Source organism: Rhinatrema bivittatum, chromosome 10, assembly GCF_901001135.1.
Source record: "Rhinatrema bivittatum chromosome 10, aRhiBiv1.1, whole genome shotgun sequence".
Taxonomy (NCBI): Eukaryota; Metazoa; Chordata; class Amphibia; order Gymnophiona; family Rhinatrematidae; genus Rhinatrema; species Rhinatrema bivittatum.
The window spans coordinates 68,692,558-68,713,005 of NC_042624.1; the positions used below are offsets into that span (position 1 = coordinate 68,692,558).

Consider the following 20,448-nt stretch of genomic DNA (forward strand, 5'->3'; position numbering starts at 1 on the left):
CCTCTTCTATTCTGACCTCATACTCTCCTCATTGTACATAGGACTTCCCACAAGCAGTTTTCTTCTGGATGACATCTGAAGGACTAGGAGACTTCTCCATGAGGATCATCATGTAGCTTCTCCTCCTTGATGCTGCTGCCACCTCTCTCCAGATGACTCCTGGAGCCTTTTATAAAAATTGACATTACATTGGCCACCCTCCAGTCTTCAGGTACTGTGGCTGATTTTAATGCTAAATTAAATGTTACTAGTAACTGATCTGCAGTTTTGGATTTGAGTTCTTTCAGAACTCTGGGGTGAATACCATCTTGTCCTGGTATTTGTTACTCTTCAGTTTTTCAGTTTGCTCTATCACATCTTCTTTTCTGATGTTGCTGTGAATAAACACTTTTGGAACCATCAACACTGTTGGCAGCTTGGGTTGTTGTTTAGGGACTGGACCTCTGGGTCCATAAGCACTGTCAACAGTTTCTCTACCCTTAAAGACAAAGTCTGTGTCCTACAGGAAGTTGTTCTGCCACAAAGAGGCTCTGCAGCCATATCCAGCGTAGATTACACCTCAGATTTGGTCCACTGTACCATCTGATTGACCACATTATCATAAAAATCTAGTAACCAGGGAGTAGGTTTGGAACATGCCAATCAACCACCGGATTCATGGAGGACATCAAAAGAAAACGGAACTCTGAGTTATGAGTATATGTTAAATGTACTAAATTATTCTATTAAGAACTGTTAGTAAGGTAAAGGAAGTCTGAAGATTATTCCAGATAGATGATGCAAGATATGCTACCAGCCATAGATAGAACAAAATATCTGAAGAATAAAGATAGTGGATTAAGATAAGTCAGAAGTTGGACAGGACCAAGTCCATCAAGGATTTTGTAGACCAACAGTACAATTTAGATCTAAACTAATGGAACATACGTTCAAGGAGAAACATAGCAGATGAGTATGAAATGAGATGAAGAGATGGATGGATGTAAAGATTACAAAGAACTTAGGGTTTATAGACATATGAGGCCTAGATCCAAGCATCATTTTCTGTTAGTATTCCTGCTGGGGGAGGGAAGTGACCAGAAGAAGAAAAAGATCTGAGAAAGAGAGATAAAGAAATGGGGGGACAGAAAAGAAAAGAGAATTGGCCTTCTGAGGAAAAGAAGAAGCGAGAGCAAGTATAGTACAACTCCAGCCAGTAGTCACATGACTGTCAAAACAAATCTCAGGGTGCTTTAAGGGAAAAAAAAAACCTATCAAGGAAGAAGTGTGCTAATTGTTCTGTTGACACAGCAGCCATGCCTCAAGGCATGATGAATCTCAGCTTCATTACCAAGTCCAACGTTGTGTAAATAAACAGCTGTAGTACCCCTGACTTTGCCGCCCACTTCTTACCCCTCTCCCCCTGTTCATTCCCTTCCCTCCGGGGCATACTGTCAAACAGAAACTGCAGAGATAGACTTTTTAATTGTAAAAGTTCAGGCAGGGATGCCGCAGGGACTGCGGTACTGTGTTTAAATGAGCTGAAAATTGGATTAAATTTGCCTCAGTGAAGATGCAAGAAAGGTACTGCAGGTTAGATTAATATTATACTTTCAAAGATATGGGCTCTGAAACTCCCTACCTTCCCACAGTTTATGAAACACCTGCCGTACTCTACATAAATCTCATTAAGCCAGATAAGCACACATTTAGTAGAAATGACACACAGAATGTCATATGGAAAACATGTACTATATATGGTATATTTGCCTTATGTTGCCTTTATGATTAATACATTTTATACAAGCTTTTTCACAATTATTACTGAAAATGTTTACACGCAGTAGCACAAAAATATATTAAATATTCTCATTGCACGTATGCCCTTTGACATCTAGAATATTCAATGTCATCAGAAAGAGTTTTTCTAAAGATGTCAGATGCATATTTGGCTTTGCACTAGCCAGCACTATCTGGAGCATATTTCACAGCTTACAAGACCAAATGCACTCTGATTGCAATTTCTTAATTTAAAATGAACATCAATTTAAGAAAAAGCTATCGATGGGAATGTAAGCCATCCATGGCAGAGATGCTTCACTAATATCCTAATGAAAACTCCCTAACAAATGGGGATCCACACTCATTGCTATGCTGTACTGAGGATGTCAATATTTATTTTTGCAACCCCTATTTATAATATATTTATTTAATGTTTTTATATATTTATTCATCGCCTATCTGCCAAAGCTCTAGGCAATTTAAATTTACACATTCACAATTAGTTAAAATAAGTGACAGCATAGCATTCATAAGACTAGCCACATTACGATTCAATTCTAATAGCATTCATCATAAGACATCATAAAAATTGAAAACAAAAAAATCTAAAACAAAATAATAAAACAATAAAACTAGAATAATAGCTAATAAAAATGTTAAATATTCAATCTAAAGGTGGCTAAGTCAGTGAAAATATTTTAAGAAAATCTTAAACTAAAAAAAATGACAGATAAAAGTATTAAAATGAGTAATCTGGGAATGCCTGTTTAAATAAAAATCTTTTCAGTGATGTCTTAAACATCTTTGGGCATTTCGATAACCTCATATTCTCAGAAATATGTTACAAATATGTTACAAAATCGGGCATAGATTTGTGAGCGCCGGGTGGCCAATATTTTAAGATCAACATTTAAAAGGGAAATTGGTCTATATGACCCGCACAGTTAGGGGTTGTTATGCTCAGGCTAGTGAACCCTTGGGCTGACGGGAGGATGGTATACCTTGGCAGAAGATCCGTAGGCTCTCCCGTCAGGAGGCGAGGCAGAAACAGAAGATGTGACCAGCTGACCCTCGGCACTGTAGGCAGGAGTGACTGAAGGTGGAGCAAGAGTCGTGACGTCGGGGAACGGAGGTGTGTCTTCACCGCTGGAAGTCCGCGGTCCCCCCAGGAGGAGCCCGTAGGGACCCGGACCGCTGGGACTTAGGTGGGCCCTTGGAGATGATGGTCAGAAGAAGTCCGAGGTCAAGTGCCATAGGGTCGTCGCTTACCAGTCCGAGGTCACACACCGAGGGATCACCACTTGCCAGTCCGAAGTCACACACCAGAGAATCACCGCTTGCCAATCCGAAGTCAATACCAGGAATCACTGCTAGCCAAGCCAGTTAGGAACCAGGAATATCAAGACAGAACTGGAACAAGGAGTCAAGATGCTGGAACTCACCGAAGCAAGCAGACTCAAACAACACTCACAGGAGACATTGCCAAGTCAAGGAATGGTCAGAGGAAGTCTCCTTTTATACTTCCTCTGGCCCTGTGGATAGGAATCAGCTGAGGACAATTAAAGAACAAGGTCCCTTTAATTCTGGTGAAGGGGCACGGCCTTGCGCCTAAGATGGCGGCGGCCATCTTGGATCTGGGCCGCGGAGGAGAGCAGCAGGCGACCGCAAGGGAGGAGCAGGACGGCTCTGGAGCCGGCGGCTCGCCCTGAGGTCTGCGCCAACGTGCGGGGGCGCCGGGCTCGGACGCAGGGCCATCAGACCCGATGCTGCAGCCGGCCCGGTCAGGACATGAGGTAGGGGACCGTGCTTGCGGACGGCCGCGGGCGCAGAACACAACAGGGGTCCCTCCCAGGCTTGGCCAGACCCATTATTCCTGCTATATTTGTACCTGTCATAAAGGAAGCTTCCTGCCTTAAGTAGTTAAAATTATTTGTCAGGGGTACTACTATTTAAAGGGTAAAACGTTTATATAATTTAAGAGAGAAACCATACAAGCCTGGGGATTTATTAGCTTTTAAATCTCGAATGACCTGTAAAACCTCCACCGTTTGGATTTCTCCTTTCAATATGGTGTGGTGTTCATCTGATAGGCTGGGTAAAGAAACATCTTGTAGAAAATCAGAAATTGCATCTGATATGCTGGCATTATGGGCATACAAATCACAATAGATTTGAAAGAATCTTTCCCTAATATTGGTAGCTGAGGTCAATAAGTTGCCCTCTATATCTTTCAATTTTATTTGCTGCTGGCATATCTTACTTTTTTGTTTGTGGGCCAAAGGTTTCCCAGCCTTGTCTCCCCATTCAAAATGTACCTGGTTCATCATATTTAATTAATGGACAAATACGATCAGCATCTAGAGCGTGAAGCTCCCCCCTAAGAGCTTGAAGCTGGAGTTATAGGGAGTGCCTTAAAGTCTGGTGATGCAAATGTTCAATGTCAGCAATCCCTGACACCAAGTGATTGCACTGCCGGGCCTTCTCTTTTTTCAGGAAAGACACCCAGGATATTAAATGCCCCCACACAACTACCTTAAGGCATCTCTCTCAGTGTTATGCTGTAGGTAATCCTTAATCACCCCCTGTAAAATGGAGTAATAAGAGTCATTTGCCAGCAAAGAGTCATTAAATCTCCAAAAGCAGCTACCTCTGTATACATCTAGAAGGGATAGGTCTAACCAACCAACCAATATATATCCACAGAAGCCCTTACATGTTTACCTATTCCCTGGTCTGACCATTACATTATTAGAACTACTAACACACTAAATAGGCCCCCTCCCTCACCTATTATATCCACAAATTTACAAATTCGTAAATCATGTAACAAAGATGAGCTCACGACCGCACTGTCTTATGCCCTTAACAACCTTAATTATAGTAATGCCGATACAGCCCTTGCGTCATGGAATGAGCATACACAATCAGTCGCTGACAATATCTGCCCCTTTATTACTAAACAACTATCCTCTCAAAAAAATACAAAAAAACCATGGTACAATGCCATACTAAAAGAACGGAAACAAGCCCTTAGAAAAACTGAAAAAAACTGGCGTAAAGACCCCTCTCCTACTCTACTGGCGCGATACAAGACATCCTTATACAACTACAATAATGAAATCAATTTAGCCAAAAAGAATTTCTATGCCTCTAAAATACACCAATACCAATTCAACCCAAAAGCCCTATTTAATTACGTCACTTCACTCACCAACCTCACCCCTAATCTAATTCCAGATGAAGAAGCAAAAAATAAATGTGAACAATTGGCTGAATACTTCCATGATAAAGTTAACAAAATCATGTCACAATTTCATTCCACCCCCTGTACCCTGCAAAATAGTTGCACTGTGCAACTTAGCAAACTCTCGACCAAACTTACAATGTTTGAGCATACATCTACCAAAGAAATAGAATCCATTCTCAAAAAAGCTCGACCATCTTCCCAGCCCTCTGACACCATCCCGACAAAGCATTTACTCACCATACCTGATATAATTGCCCCCTCTATTTCAAAGATCATCAACGCATCTATTGAATCTGGCATAGTACCTTTCCCACTAAAACAAGCCATCCTTAAGCCCACACTAAAAAAACCCAAGCTTGACCCAGCAGATCTTACCAATTACCGTCCTATTTCTAATCTCCTGTTCATTGCAAAAATTTTAGAAAAAACTATTAACTGCCAACTTACCAACTACCTAGATGAACAAGAAATCCTTTCTCCATCACAATATGGTTTTCGTAAATTACACAGTACAGAAACCCTTCTCCTCTCTCTCTCTGATTACCTCATCAAAAGCTTAGATAAAGGGCAATCCCACCTCCTAATATTATTGGATATTTCTGCTGCATTTGACACGGTAAATCATCAGATCCTCCTCGAGCGCCTCTCAGATATTGGTATAACTGAACATGCCCACAAATGGTTTAAGTCCTATCTTAGCGACAGACATTACAGAGTCAAAGTTGGTAACCATGAATCTAAAGAAATCCTCATTGCGCAGGGAGTCCCACAAGGCTCCTCACTATCATCCACCTTGTTTAATGTCTACCTCCTACCCCTCTGCCATCTTCTCTCAAACCTTAAATTACCTCACTTTTTGTACGCCGATGATGTACAAATTCTTATTCCTATTACTGAATCCCTTCCAAAAACTCTTGAAATCTGGCAATCCACACTCATTTCAATTAACAACCTCCTTAATACAATCCAGCTTGCCCTTAACTCCACAAAAACAGAACTTATGGTTATTTCACCTCCTACCCCCCTACATGCTACTCCCTCAACTAATATTAATCCGCCACACACACACTTTTCTCAACAAGTCCGAGATCTTGGAGTTCTACTAGATGATCAAATGTCCCTCAAAAAATTTATTAATGCAACCCTTAAGGAGTGTTTCTTTAAGATCCATACCCTGAAGAAACTTAAACCATTACTTCATTTTACTGATTTTCGTACTGTGTTACAATCCTTGGTCTTTTCAAAAATTGACTATTGTAACGCGCTTCTATTAGGTCTACCCAAAAACTCCATAAACCCCCTACAAATTCTGCAAAATACGGCAGCCCGCATTCTCAATAACACACCTACAAGGGAACACATTACCCCTATACTTAAGAAATTACATTGGCTTCCTGTCCACTACCGTATTCAATACAAAATATTATCACTCATTCACAAATCCCTCCACAATCCAGAAATGAACTGGCCCGCCAATACCTTTCAATTCAACAACTCTAATAGGCCAACTAGAAATCCCTATATTGCTACTCTTCAAACCCCCCCACCTAAACAATTTAAATATGTTTCCACCAAAGCTCATGCCATTTCCATAGCTGGCCCTAAGCTATGGAACACTATGCCCACTGACTTGCACCTTGAACTGTCCGCTAAGACTTTCAAACATAAGCTTAAGACATGGCTTTTTACTAAAGCCTATACTTGATTCTTACCTGTTTCCTGCTAACTCATTTTATCACATCTGAGATCTTTCTTAACCTTTATCTCTTTCCCCTCCCATTTTTAGTCTGTCAACTTATCTATCTACTCTCTCAACTAATACCCTTCCCTTAAATTTTCTCTACCGCATTCTATTATTCCTCTCTACTTTATATATCACTCTGTCTTTTTACTAATCTTTTACCTTCAACCCTTACTTTATCTTTGCCCCTCTCTACTCATTCCTTTTACCCGTTTATCTGTTTTTAACCTCTGATTTTGCCCTCTATATATTTGTATATAACCCATTCCTTCCTGACCCTCCTTTTTTCTGACCCTTCCTTTCCCTCCCCATTTCCTTTATCTCCCCTCCCCACTTTCCCCCTTAGATTACTTTTTGATTTTAGATTAAGTTATGCTGCTATAGTTATCTATATTATATTGTTTTACATTATCTTTTTATTAGCTAAATAATTCGTTCTTGTTACTGTTTTATATTGTTTAATGTAATTTAGAATTCATCTATTTTTATCCTGTTATATGTACACGCAATTGCGTATTTTTGTTCCTTGTACACCGACGTGATATCTTTGATGAGCGGCGGTATAGAAAAACCCATTAAATAAATAAATAAATAACCATACCCCTATGCCTGTATGAGTGACTTGATGTAACAAAAGCTTATCCACCCACAGGTGATCAATCCGAGAATATACCTTGTGGGCGGCAGACTAAAAGGTATAGCTTCTAGACTTAGGGTATCTATGTCTCTACAAGTCAACCAGATCCTGGCTAGACATAAATTGCTTAAATATGCTCCTAAACAATTTAAAAATTTGACTACCACCTGAAGAGGTTTCTAGGTGCGGAACAGGGAGCATGTTAAAATCTCCTCCGATAATTAGTTTCCCTCGACCTTGGCATCCAGAATAACTGATAGATTCTCAAAGAAAGGGTCATGATCTGTATTGGGAGCATATATGTTAACTAAGTTTCATCCCCGGCTTCTATGATAAGAATAATATACCTGTCATGGGGATCCTCAAAACTCTGCTTGATATGGCAAGTGAATTGAGAAAAAAGAGTATACCTACCCCTGAGTATTTATGGCCCTGAGTTGCAGCTGGAAAAAACCTTCTGGGAAAAGAAGGAGAGGCCATTAAATACTCATGCCTTCTCTTCAAATGGGTCTCCTGAATGAAGGCAAAATAGAGACCTTTTGGTCAAGCAAATTGGAATATAATAACTTCTGCTTTCTAAAAGTGTTTAATCCCTTCACATTCAGGGAAAATAATTTAAACAACACCATTTAGGGAATGAGGGACCAGATACATTGATGAAATAATATAAGATTCCATTAGCCTCCAAAAAACCCAAGAAAATAAAAAAAAGAACTGCCCTGTAATAGTCAAGGGGATTCCAAGACACCGTACTCAATGAAGCAAACGCTGTCATACTGAACTGCTTAGAGAATGTCATCCCTTGAGGTAATCTGAACTATGACTACCCCCCTCCCAGACCCCCTACCCCCCACAGTAGTAACTGCTCAACCCTGAGTGAGAATGAAACTAGGGGAAAGCCATAAAACCTTGAGATTCCCCCCCCCCCAAGCCCTAGTATTCAGAATAAATCGAAGAGTCCAATAAACCCCCACAGTCCTTTAATACCAAACATGGCAAGAGAAAGCAAAAGATTAGAGTGAATTAGCAACTATACTCAAGACACAGTGTCCTGGGGAGGAGTAAGACCTCCCGAGTTATGCTGAAGTCAGCAATCTCCCTTGTCCACCCACTGCCAGCAGGGACTGTCTTCAAGGCAAGTCGATGCTGCATTAGAAGGAGCATTGAAAGCTGCCATAGCAAATCCCAGGTCTTTCAAAATGGCTTCCACCTCACTCAGCGATTTTGCTTTATACATGGTCCCTTGGTTGGTAAATGCTAGGTCAAAGGGAAATAACCATCTGCATTTGCAGTTCTCATTTCAAAGTATTGATGTTGCAGGTCGCATCTTGCCCTCTTGTGCATCGTGACCACTGAAAGATCTGCGAAAACAGTGGCTTGATAGGTGTCCCAGGCCCAAGTTCTCTTCTTCCTAGCAATGGTAAATATCTGTTGCTTAGTAGCATAGGAGTGGAAACAGACAATACCGCGCATGCGATCCCCGACTCGCTGATCCGAGGCCTGATGGACCTGTTTAATAGCGATGTCATCTAGGAGTGGAAATGCCGAGGCTTCCTCAGAGTCCATCAAAAGGGTGCAAAATTGCTGGATTAAGGCCTTATAATCCGTTGTGTTAGAACTCTCTGCTATTTCTTGGAAATGGAGGTTACACCGCCGGGACCTGTTCTCAATATCTTCTAGTGAGATGTTATCATCACGAAGAGTGGAACACTGCTTCTGAAGGTCTTCAATTTGAATTTCTTGTGCATCATGCCTTGTTCATCTGCATGCCGCTTGTTCTCTAGTAGTTCTTCTCGGAACTCTGACATTAAAACCACCATCTCCACTTTATTATTACGGATCTCTTACCGAAGGTCGCAGAACCACTTGCAGAACTCGGCATGTGAGGGTAAGTCAGAGTCCGTGGACAAAGACTGCAGTGACTTGACATTTCTTTGTAGCATGCCAGGCGCGTCAGTAGGCCCTGAATCTCCATCCATGTTGCTTAGTTCTTCGCAGATTTTTGAGAATGAAAACTGTTTCAAATCAACAGTTTTCTTCCAAGTAGACATCACCACACTTTCAACAGCACAATAGGGAAATTTCAGTGCCTAAAATTCCAACGTGGGCTAGAAAAAAAATGCTGTTAAGGCTTTCTGGAGACAGGAGGGAAACTCAAGCAGCCAACTAGGCTAGTGATGTCATCAACCCCCCTAGATTTTAAAATTCTAAGTTCATTAGAAAACCAAAGTGTTCTCTAAATATTGTCCCCCAAAGATTAGGAAAAACCAGGAAAAACATTAAACAGAGCTTAATAATGAATCTTCCAAACAGATAAAGCAGTGGTCATCTCCAGAGTATTAATGTCCTTAATTTGGGAAGCCAATCTGTGTGTAGGTTCTCGGTAATTTCTTGGTATATGTATGGCCTCGTTTCAGAACTTGTGAGCTTGTGGCTGATGAATCGTAAGGGGTCTTAAATTTAATAAGAAAATGATCACGCAAAAATGTCTCAATGGAAAAAACATCAGAAAAGTCAAATCTGAGTATCTGTAGGTTTTAATTTTTAAACCGTATAAGGTATACACAGTGGGTGATATTTAACTACTTTCCCAACTAAATTGTAAATCACAAATATATTATAAGAGAAAAGTTCAATGTTTATTATCACAACACTTTAAATAATTCAGGAAATGTGTCCTAAAATACACATACACTCACATATCCATACCTTAAAAATACCACACAAAATACAGAGAAATAATCAGCCATAAGGCCTATATAACAATGATTTCCTATGAGAAAATACAAAATCATGTATCATAGAAACATAGAAACATAGAAATGACGGCAGAAGAAGACCAAACGGCCCATCCAGTCTGCCCAGCAAGCCTCACATGTTTTTTTCTCTCATACTTATCTGTTTCTCTTAGCTCTTGGTTCTATTTCCCTTCCACCCCCACCATTGAAATATCTAGCTTGATTAGTTAGGGGTAGTAGGGGTAGTAACCGCCGCAATAAGCAAGCTACACCCATGCTTATTTGTTTTACCCAGACTATGTTATACAGTCCTTATTGGTTGTTTTTCTTCTCCCCTGCTGTTGAAGCAGGGAGCTATGCTGGAAATGCGTGATGTATCAGTCTTCTCCCATGCTGTTGAAGCAGAGAGCCATGCTGGATATGCATCGAAAGTGAAGTATCGGACACAATTGGTTTGGGGTAGTAACCGCCGTAACAAGCCAGCTACTCCCCACTTTGTGAGTGCGAACCCTTTTTTCTTCTCCCCTGCCGTTGAAGCAGAGAACTATGCTGTATATGCATTGAAGGTGAAGCATCAGGCTTATTTGGTTTGGGGTAGTAACCGCCGTAACAAGCCAGCTACTCCCCTCTTTGTGAGTGTAAATCCATTTTTCCACATTTCCTCTTGCTGTTGAAGCTTAGAGCGATGTTGGAGTCACAGTAAGCATGTGTATGTTTATTGAATAAGGGTATTGTCTCCAGGCAGTAGCCGTCATTCTGGCGAGTCACCCACTCTTCATTGGCGGCCTCTTGACTTTATGGATCCACAGTGCTCCCTGTGGTTTTTATGTGACCACTTACAACTCTATACCTGGCTTTCGCCCCCATTTTTATTTGTCAATATTAAACTAAAACACTGAGATATGACTATATATCATAAATTAAATCTCCTGAATGTTTCTTCTTTTGGCAGACCTCACTGTATATACCTCCTCACTTCTGGGCAATGCTTCATGTTATTGCTGTCGTTTAACCCCTTTCTTCCCTTCCGGGTAATACTTCATGTTGTCACTGTGGTTTGACCCCAACAAGCGGCCCTTGTTTCACTACCACCTGCTTCCTCAGGGAGATGATAACCACTGAGAAGACAAACCCAAGCATATTCGCCTTAAGTGGATCATATATCGTAATTTGCAAGACACATTAACCTTCAAAAATATGTAAAAATTATTTTACCAATAGCGTTTATAATCCAATTTGTCCCCAGGGCGGTGGATGCCTTGAATAAGCTTTAAAAAACAAACCATGAAGAAGCAGCTTTAATGGCAATTTCAGTGGAGCAGTGTGTATTTGCCGGCTGAATTATAAGTATTAAGAAGCAGTTACAGCCCATGTGAATTGTGGTTTTGAACACATTGACCAGATATGATATTGTTTTAAGAGTTGGGAGAATGGCGTTAGCTAGCCTAGCGCCTGGGAATGTGGTGAGATTACATAAGAAGTATTGTTCAGTTTTTGTTTTACTGTTTCAGATTTTGATCATACATTATGAATCGATAATTTCTTTTGTATAGACATAAGCCGGTTTGGGAGAGCCAAAAGACATCTGGTGGCAACTTTCGGTATACTTTTTGCGCTATTATAAAAGCTATTGGTAAAAAAATGTTAACATATTTTTGAAGGTTAATGTGTCTTGCAAATTACGATATATGATCCACTTAAGGCGAATATGCTTGGGTTTGTCTCAGTGGTTATCATCCCCCTGAGGAAGCAGATGGTAGTGAAACAAGGGCCGCTTGTTGGGGTCAAACCACAGTGACAACATGAAGTATTACCCGGAAGGGAAGAAAGGGGTTAAACGACAGCAATAACATGAAGCATTGCCCAGAAGTGAGGAGGTATATACAGTGAGGTCTGCCATAAGAAGAAATATTCAGGAGATTTAATTTATGATATATAGTCATATCTCAGTGTTTTAGTTTACTATTGACAAATAAAAATGGGCGAAAGCCAGGTATAGAGTTGTAAGTGGTCACATAAAAACCACAGGGAGCACTGATATATGATTTTGTATTTTCTCATAGGAAATAATTGTTATATAGGCTTTATGGCTGATTACTTCTCTGTATTTTGTGTGGTGTTTTTAAGGCATGGATGTGTGAGTGTCAGTGTATGTGTATTTTAGGACACATTTCCTGAATTATTTAAAGTGTTGAGATAATAAACATTGAACTTTTCTCTTATAATATATGTGTGATAAATTTTTAAACCACCATGATTTTGGGAGTGGCGGTAGATAAATAATATTAATAAATAATAGGGATGTGAATCGTTTTTTGACTATTTAAAATATCGTCCGATATATTTTAAATCGTCAAAAATCGTTAGGGCCACGATACAATACCAATTCCCCCGATTTATCGTTAAAAAATGGTAAATCGGGGGAAGGGGGAGGGCAGGAAAACCGGCACACTAAAACCCCCTAAAACCCACCCCCGACCCTTTAAATTAAATCCCCCACCCTCCCGAACCCCCCCCAAATGCTTTAAATTACCTGGGGATCCAGCGGTGGTCCAGAACGGCGGTGGTCTGGAACGGCCCCCTCAATTGAATCCTTTTGTCTTCAGCCGGCGCCATTTTGCAAAATGGCCACCGCAAAATGGCGGCGGCCATAGACAAAAACAATTCGACACAGGAGGTCGTTCCGGACCCCCGCTGGACTTTTGGCAAGTCTTGTGGGGGTCAGGAGGCCCCCCCAAGCTGGCCAAAAGTTTCTGGGAGTCCAGCGGGGTTCAGGAAGCGATTTCTTGCCGCAAATCATTTTCCATACGGAAAATGGCGCCAGCAGGAGATCGACTGCAGGAGGTCGTTCAGCGGGGGTTCCGGACCGCCGCTGAACGACCTCCTGCAGTCGATCTCCTGCCGGCGCCATTTTCCGTACGGAAAACGATTCGCGGCAAGAAATCGCTTCCTGAACCCCGCTGGACTCCCAGAAACTTTTGGCCAGCTTGGGGGGGCCTCCTGACCCCCACAAGACTTGCCAAAAGTCCAGCGGGGGGCCGGAACGACCTCCTGCGTCGAATCGTTTTTGTCTATGGCCGCCGCCATTTTGCGGCGGCCATTTTGCAAAATGGCGCCGGCTGAAGACAAAAGGATTCAATTGAGGGGGCCGTTCCGGACCGCCACCGTTCTGGACCACCAGGTAATTTAAAGCATTTGGGGGGGGGGGGTTCGGGAGGGTGGGGGATTTAATTTAAAGGGTCGGGGGTGGGTTTTAGGGGGTTGGCTCACGATTTTAACGATTTTTCACGATATTTTTAAAACCCAAACGGCAACAATACGATTCCCTCCCCCTCCCAGCCGAAATCGATCGTTAAGACGATCGAGGACACGATTCACATCTCTAATAAATAATTCTTCAACTTTAAAAGATTAAATCCAGATTAAACCACCATGATTAAATCCAGATTAAACCACCATGATTTTGGGAGTGGCGGTAGATAAATAATATTAATAAATAATTCTTCAACTTTAAAAGATTAAATCCAGGGTGTGGCACAAGCACACAGTTGGTTCATGCACCTTTTATTCCCACCCTAAAGTATCCATGGCAGAATAAAAAAACTCTCACATGGAGCGGAATAATGAATGACGTCAATGTATAGGTTAAAGTATCCCAAGACCAAGATTTGATTCAGTTCCTTTGAATCATTACCTCCAAATAATCTCCCCAATACCCTTCTGAGTAAAGACCAAAGCATAGAATTCATTTATTTTTTCTGCTATGGTCTTATCTTTCCTTTTACCCATCAGACATGTAGTGGTCCCTCACAGTCTTCTTCCTTCTAATAATTTTGAAAATGTTGTTCTGAATTTTTTCCTGTCTGACAAGCTTCTTTTCAAATGCTATTTTGGTCTTCCTTATTAATGTTTTATCAGTGTTTATATTCTTTCTTATCTTCTTCATTTGGATCTACCTTTTAGCTTTTGAAATATGTCTTTTTGGCTTTAACTTCTTTCAGCTCACCATTTAACCATGCTGGCAATTGTTTGGTCTCCTTTCTAACTTTTTTAATGCATAGAATATATTTAGTCTAGAGGTGATGTTTTTAAATAGTATCCACACTGCATGCACATTTTTAACCTTTACAGCCACTCCTTTTATGTTTTTTTTCTAACTAATTTCTTCATTTTATCACAGTCTCCTGGCCAATCCAGGTCCAGATTCTTGTGACTATATGGCTACTATTGGAAACAGGATACTGGGCTTGATGGAATTGGTCTGACCTAGTATGGCAATCTTATTTTCTTATTGTTTTCCTTATTTTAAAGTTAAATGCTATTGCTGTAGTTTTCCTTAATGTGTTCCATTCAGTAATTATGTAAAATATGTTTACATTATGATCACTGTTGCTAAGTGACTCCACCACATTTCCCTCTTGCACTATATCCTGCATCAAAGTGACAGACCTAGACCCCTCCCCCTCATTATTTCCAGGACCAGCTACTCCATGATATAGACATGGATACATTAAAAACAAATGGGTAAAACATTACAAATGGGTCCCTATTTGTCCCATTTGTGGATCCACAAAATGAATGCAGGAGTCCCACAAATGAAACAAATATTATTTGTCCCATTCATTTATGTTTCCCATTCATTTATATGGCCTATTGAAGTCTATGGCTCTGCAACAGGTGAAAGTACCCAGTCTTTCTCTATGTGACCTCACTGCCTTGTCAAAGCTAAGTCAGGGCATATTGGCAAGGAAATCACAGCAATCACAGTGAAGCATTTTTCTAACTAGTCTATTGCTGGTATTTGGACTAATGACACTGACCCACTCCCACCAGAAAGTCAGAATGTGTGAGAAACACTATATTTCCCATCTAGCTTTGATCAGAAAAGAATGTGCTAGGAGAAAGCTCTCACGGAGTTTTCAAATACAACTTAAGCTTTTTGAATTTTTGGCATTTGTGGGCTACTTTTAATTTTCTCTGTGCTGCAGTGATTTCACTCATTGTGCCAGTCACCAGTAAAAGACAAGCAGTTGTACTTGCTGCTGATTTTTCTCTTCAATGGGGGAAGGTCTGGGTGGGAGACAGTGTGGAAAGTTGCAGCAGTGCTACTGATATTTTGTCTCTGTCTGGGCATCAGTGAGGTGAGCACTGAGCAGTGCACAGAAAATGAAGCAAAGAGGCTATACCAGGCTTTCAGTATTTTCATTTGGTGTTTAACAGGTTTTTGTTGTGTGTGTAGTCTATCAGCATTAGTGCACAGTACTGCATGCAGCATAGCACACAAACACTGTACTGTCTGTGTGTGTTTGTGGTGGACAGTAGACACACACACAGTAGACTCTGTGCTTCTATGAAGGCAACACACGAAGACCTTTTCTCCTGAATAAACTTGGGTTTTCAAATCTTCTGCTATTCCTCCCTCACTCTGGGTGATGATATAACAGTTTCATATATACGCTTTTGTTATTTTGGTTTTGTAAATCAACAAAACTCCAAGTTGTCTTTTCAGGAGAGGACTTGCTACTAGAATATGAGCATCCCTTTGGATATCTCGCCTTTGTTTTGGGCAAGGTATGGTCATTTGGAGTCCATATCTGCTATCACTCTATCCAGCTCAGATGAAAGTTAAAGCTTTCCATACCATCCCCTTATGCTTTTCTCCCACTCTTATGGCACCTCAGTTTCAGAGGTAATCAAATTTGCACTGACTCATTATTACACTACCTTGATGGCTGTGGTTGCTATCTGGATGTGGTGGAGTCGGCGTAGTGTGCTCTCTCGGTCGATGAAGTAAGAAGCAGCCAGCTGGTGCAGGGTTTCTAAGGATACTGTAGAGCCATTTGTACTCCCAGCACTTGCCTCCAGTTTTCGGCTCAACCTCCGTTTGTCTACAAAAATGGTTAGGGACTCTTCTCCTGCATATCACAGAAATACTGAAAATCACTTGGATTGCATTTCACCAAATTTATATTATTTAAAAACAGAGATCAATGTGAGAAATAAAGTAACCTGTAACTTAATTTTGAAAATATTACCTTATTCATGAAACCATCTGATATCATTTATATTTTACTCTCTCAAGGCCCCTTGTCTTTAAGAGGTACTTTTCTAATGTGGTGTGAGAGCAAAAGAGGAGAAGATACAAGTCAAAAATCTTGTATTTATGATGGGGTCGATTTTAAAATGTCCACGCATGAGTCCATGTGTGTGCGGTTCCTGGCATGCGCCCATGGACATGGCTATTTTATAACATGCGTGCAGGTAGGCCTTCCCCAGTTCCTCCCAGTCCTTGCTAATTAAGGAACAGACTGGGAGGGAACTTCCCTATACCCCTACCTAACCTTCCTACCTTTTCCCCTCTCCTCCCCCACCTCTAACTTTTTTTTTGGTTTTTTAACTTAACCTGCTTCTTTGGAGCAGAAGTAAGTTATGCGTGCCAGCCAGCTGCCGGCACATGCTTCCCTGGAATAGGGCCTAATGGCCGCTGTCCCAGCCAGCCTCCGCCCCGACCCCCGGGCCACCTCTTTTTCTTGGCCCAAGATTTCTGCGTGTACTGGGGGCTACGCGTGTGGCCGGGCCCTTTTGAAAATGCACTCAGTGCATGCAGGGCCCAGTCATGCACGTATCCCCCAGTGTTTAGGCACACCGGGCTTTTAAAATTCAGGCAGATATTTTCAGGAGGAAATGGTGATGCTATATCCTGTCCAACAGGTAATGTAAGCTTCATCCAGATTATTGATGCCACCCCTGACCTGCTACAATCTATACTGTTCCAATGGGCTGCCAATGTTTCTCAGTCTTAGCCAAATCCTTCAGTGTTGGGCTAACCACTCCCAATGCACCTTGCTCCTACTGTGCAGCATCAGTGGTAGCCTAGCATGGAATTACCATCTAGGTCTACCAGTGCCTCTGGATTCTCAATAGACTCTCCAAATCCAGACCTGGGTCCCAACACAATTGTGACAGTACCCAATAATCATACCCTGTGGTACCTCTTATTGCAGCAATGTTGCGGTCTCGGTCGCGAGTCTCGTGACTGAGCCCTTACCTTCACCGCCGGGGCTCCGACTACGGGGTCCGGGGCTCGGGCTCTCTCCCTCTCTCTCAGTACACTGACGGCGGGGTCCACTGCTGTTTGGGCCTGCCTCACGGCGGCGTCTCCACGAGGGAGACGCCGCCGAGCCTCGGAACTTGGCCCCTCTTAGGTTCGCGCGCGCAAGGAGGGGCAATTTAAAGGGCTTTTCCCACCAGATCGCGGGCCGCCCCCTGGAGTGACGTCAGACACCGGCAAGTATTTAAGGCCGGCGTCTGACTGATTCAAATTGCCTTGCAACGAGATTCCTTGCTGGATATGAGTTGCAGCGCTCTGTCTCTTCCTTGCCTGGATCTTCGCTGGTTCCCGTTCCTGGTTTCGTGCAGTTCCAGTCCCGGATCTTCAGTTCCTGCTGCGGAACTTCTGCTTCCATTCCATTCCTTCCTCGACTTGCTTCTCTGGTTCCTGACGCCTGCCTGCCTCTGACTCTCCGTGTCTGTCGCCTGCCTCGACCTTGGTCTGTCTCATCCACCTTCTTCTGCCTTTGCCTAAGTCCCAGCAGCCCGGGTCCTCACGGGCTCCTCCCGGGGGGATCTCGGGCTTCCAGGGTGAAGATGTTTCCTTTGCTTCAGGTCTATCCGTCACTTAAGTCCCAGCGGCCCGGGTCCTCACGGGCTCCTCCCGGGGGGATCTCTGGCTTCCAGGTTGAAGACTTCAGCTCTACGTCCAGTTTGTCACCACCTCCCGGCCTACCTCTTCACAGTGGAGTGCTCCTCCTCTTATACCATCTCACTCCGCTAGGCCGGCCCAAGGGTCCACCGCTATGCTCGCAACAAGCAATGCAATTATTCCTGTTAACTCCAGTCCAATCACCAAGTTAGAAACCTTTCATATTTTGCAGATCAGGCACTGTCAAACTTTTTGGCAATGGGACCCCCAACGTTCTTCCAATTTCTAGAAGAGAAAAAATTGCACTAGAAAAATCCCACAAACAAAAATGTCAGTGAAAAAAATCCACTGTGGGACAGATGCCTAAATGAGCTAGATTTTAGACCTGGGCAAACATGGGCCAGCCCAGAGACTCAGAAGCAGTTCTGTTCACTGCCATGTGGAAATGTCTCTGGTTCAATGCCCGAGTCAGGTTTTCTGCTCCCTTGGTTGACTAGAGCTGGGACACTGTAAAGACAGTGTTCACAGCATCCAGGGGGAAGGAGGCAAGGAGCTGTGGTCATTGCCTAAAGCTTAGAGCTCCTATGGAAATAAAGGAGCTTATAGGTTTGACCAAATAAATAAGGGCAAAACATAGTGGTCAGATTCAGTGCCCATGACTGCAAGGTTCCAGAAGGACCATCACAGCAATGACAAAACTAGGTTTGTTAGGGAGGGTGGGGAGACATAAACTAGGGGGAAGAAATATCCTTAGGTAATTGCAAATAAAGGCTCATGGTGCCAAATCCCAATCCTGGTTCTCTGATTGAGCTGGAAGCACAACAGAGCAGGAGGAAATTACCCGGTCACACAAACAAAATCAGCAGTGCTTTTTGCACAAGTTTTTGTTTGCAGGTTATTTTCTATTGGATTTTTTCCCTCTCTCTGTTGTTGCAGGAAGTTAAAATCCTTGGGTAGGAGATAAACAATTTGCAGGCTTTGTGAACCGTTTTGCCTCATTTTGGCCTAGAGCGTAGATCTAGAGTACAATTATTTCTGAGCACCCTGCTGAAAACTTTTCTGTGCCTGAAAAAACACACGGCGTCCATCTGAAAGGTTAGAGGTGCAAAGATATGACACATGCTAATGTTTCTTGGCTTCTAGTCCAATGAATCCAGATCCAGTGGGCTATGCAACTCTACCAGCAGATGGAGACAGAGCAAAGAAAACATCACAATGTATATACTCCTGCAGTGACATCAGCCTGCCAGTATTCTCCGCCTCCAGCAGATGGTGGACATGCATCTCCACTGGGGACTACTTCAAGTTTTAAAAGGAGAAATAAAAGGAAATTTAATTCTCCCCACTCTCCTATGGTGATACCAAATGGTCTCTCCCCCAGTTGAGAATTTCTGAGGTGATTTCCATGGCCCCTCAGATGAATGCCTTGGTCCTGTAGCTGGTTTTCTCAGACAGCAGGGACTTAGCTGTTAAAACAGCTGAAGGGCTCAGGTACAGTACGCCAAGCATGGCAGTGACAGACCTTCCCGCAGCCTGAGATCATCTCTGTACTCAGCCGGGAAGGTCTGAGCTAAGGTAAAGCTTAAAATAAAAAGAAAGAAAGAGAGTAGAAGGGATTTTTGTAAGGCTTCCTCCCTTCCTCAAGTCTCCATGCTCGACATACTGTTCTGACATTCATTCCCGGCCCTGAAAGAAGTTAAGGGACGTGATCAGCCTGGCGGATTGAGCAGCCTGATTGGTCTAGGCCCAGCTCTTAGGCTTTTCTCTATGTGCTGTATGGTAGGCCACAGCGGCGTGTTCACGTGCCTTTTCCTGCGCATTAGGCTGCCCTCTTCAGGCCCATCGATTCATGTGAGTGCACCAGACTGAGTGTCCAGATTGTGTGCACAGTTTTTGGACACTTAGTCAGATGCCTGCCTGGGCATCCAGGTGATAGTGGCTTCTGTGTTAGGCATGCACTTGCCTGTGTGCACAATTTGGGCTGCATTGGTTGCGCTTAAGTTGGGGCTACCTAAACTTTGAGCCCTAAATTTTGGATGCATATACATTTTGCAGTGTGAATTCAGCTGGACACACACCTTCAGTCACAGGTTAAGCATACTGATAGACTGATGGCACCTGTGGCTAAGAAACCTAAGCGCCTTTCCCTCTGTGCTGCCTGTCATATTCAGGCATCTCAGTTTGCCATGCCCTCTAACTTGTGTCAGCACTGCTAGAGGCTCAGAGAGATTATCTTCCTTTGATTTTATTAAGCCTGGTTCTTCCCAGCCTGATGACGGCCTGGGTAAGGACATGTCAGGAGGGGCACCTGACCTTGGAACTCCCTTAACTGGTTCACCAGCGGGGGAAGGTAGCTCAGTGGGTACAGCACAGGTGCCCTCTGGTTTTGGCATGGATCCTTCTGCCTTTCCTTCAGTAGAATTTTTTCAAGGATTGTAATCCTTACTTCAGGCGCAGTCCTCAGCCCCACCCAATCCTTCCAGGTCAGAGTTGCAGGTGGTGACCTCTCACTTGCCCGGTACTACTGCTAAGTGCTGAAGTACACCTAGATCGGCAGCAGGTCCTCCCAATAGGAATCCAAATGGCACGGATGATGAGGCCTATCCTGACTCTCTGGAGGAT

At 42.7% G+C, this 20,448-nt stretch overlaps 1 protein-coding gene across 4 annotated transcripts in view; it reads right to left on the reverse strand.

Annotated features, from left to right (window-relative positions):
* The window catches only part of BRINP2 (BMP/retinoic acid inducible neural specific 2), a 109,076-nt gene that overhangs the window by 24,065 nt on the left and 64,563 nt on the right, over positions 1 to 20,448 (reverse strand). For all 4 annotated transcript variants that reach the window (XM_029618326.1, XM_029618328.1, XM_029618327.1 and 1 more), the window contains one exon: positions 15,849 to 16,039. In XM_029618326.1, the coding sequence (XP_029474186.1) occupies positions 15,849 to 16,039 (191 nt within the window). The remainder of the gene's footprint in view (positions 1 to 15,848; positions 16,040 to 20,448) is intronic.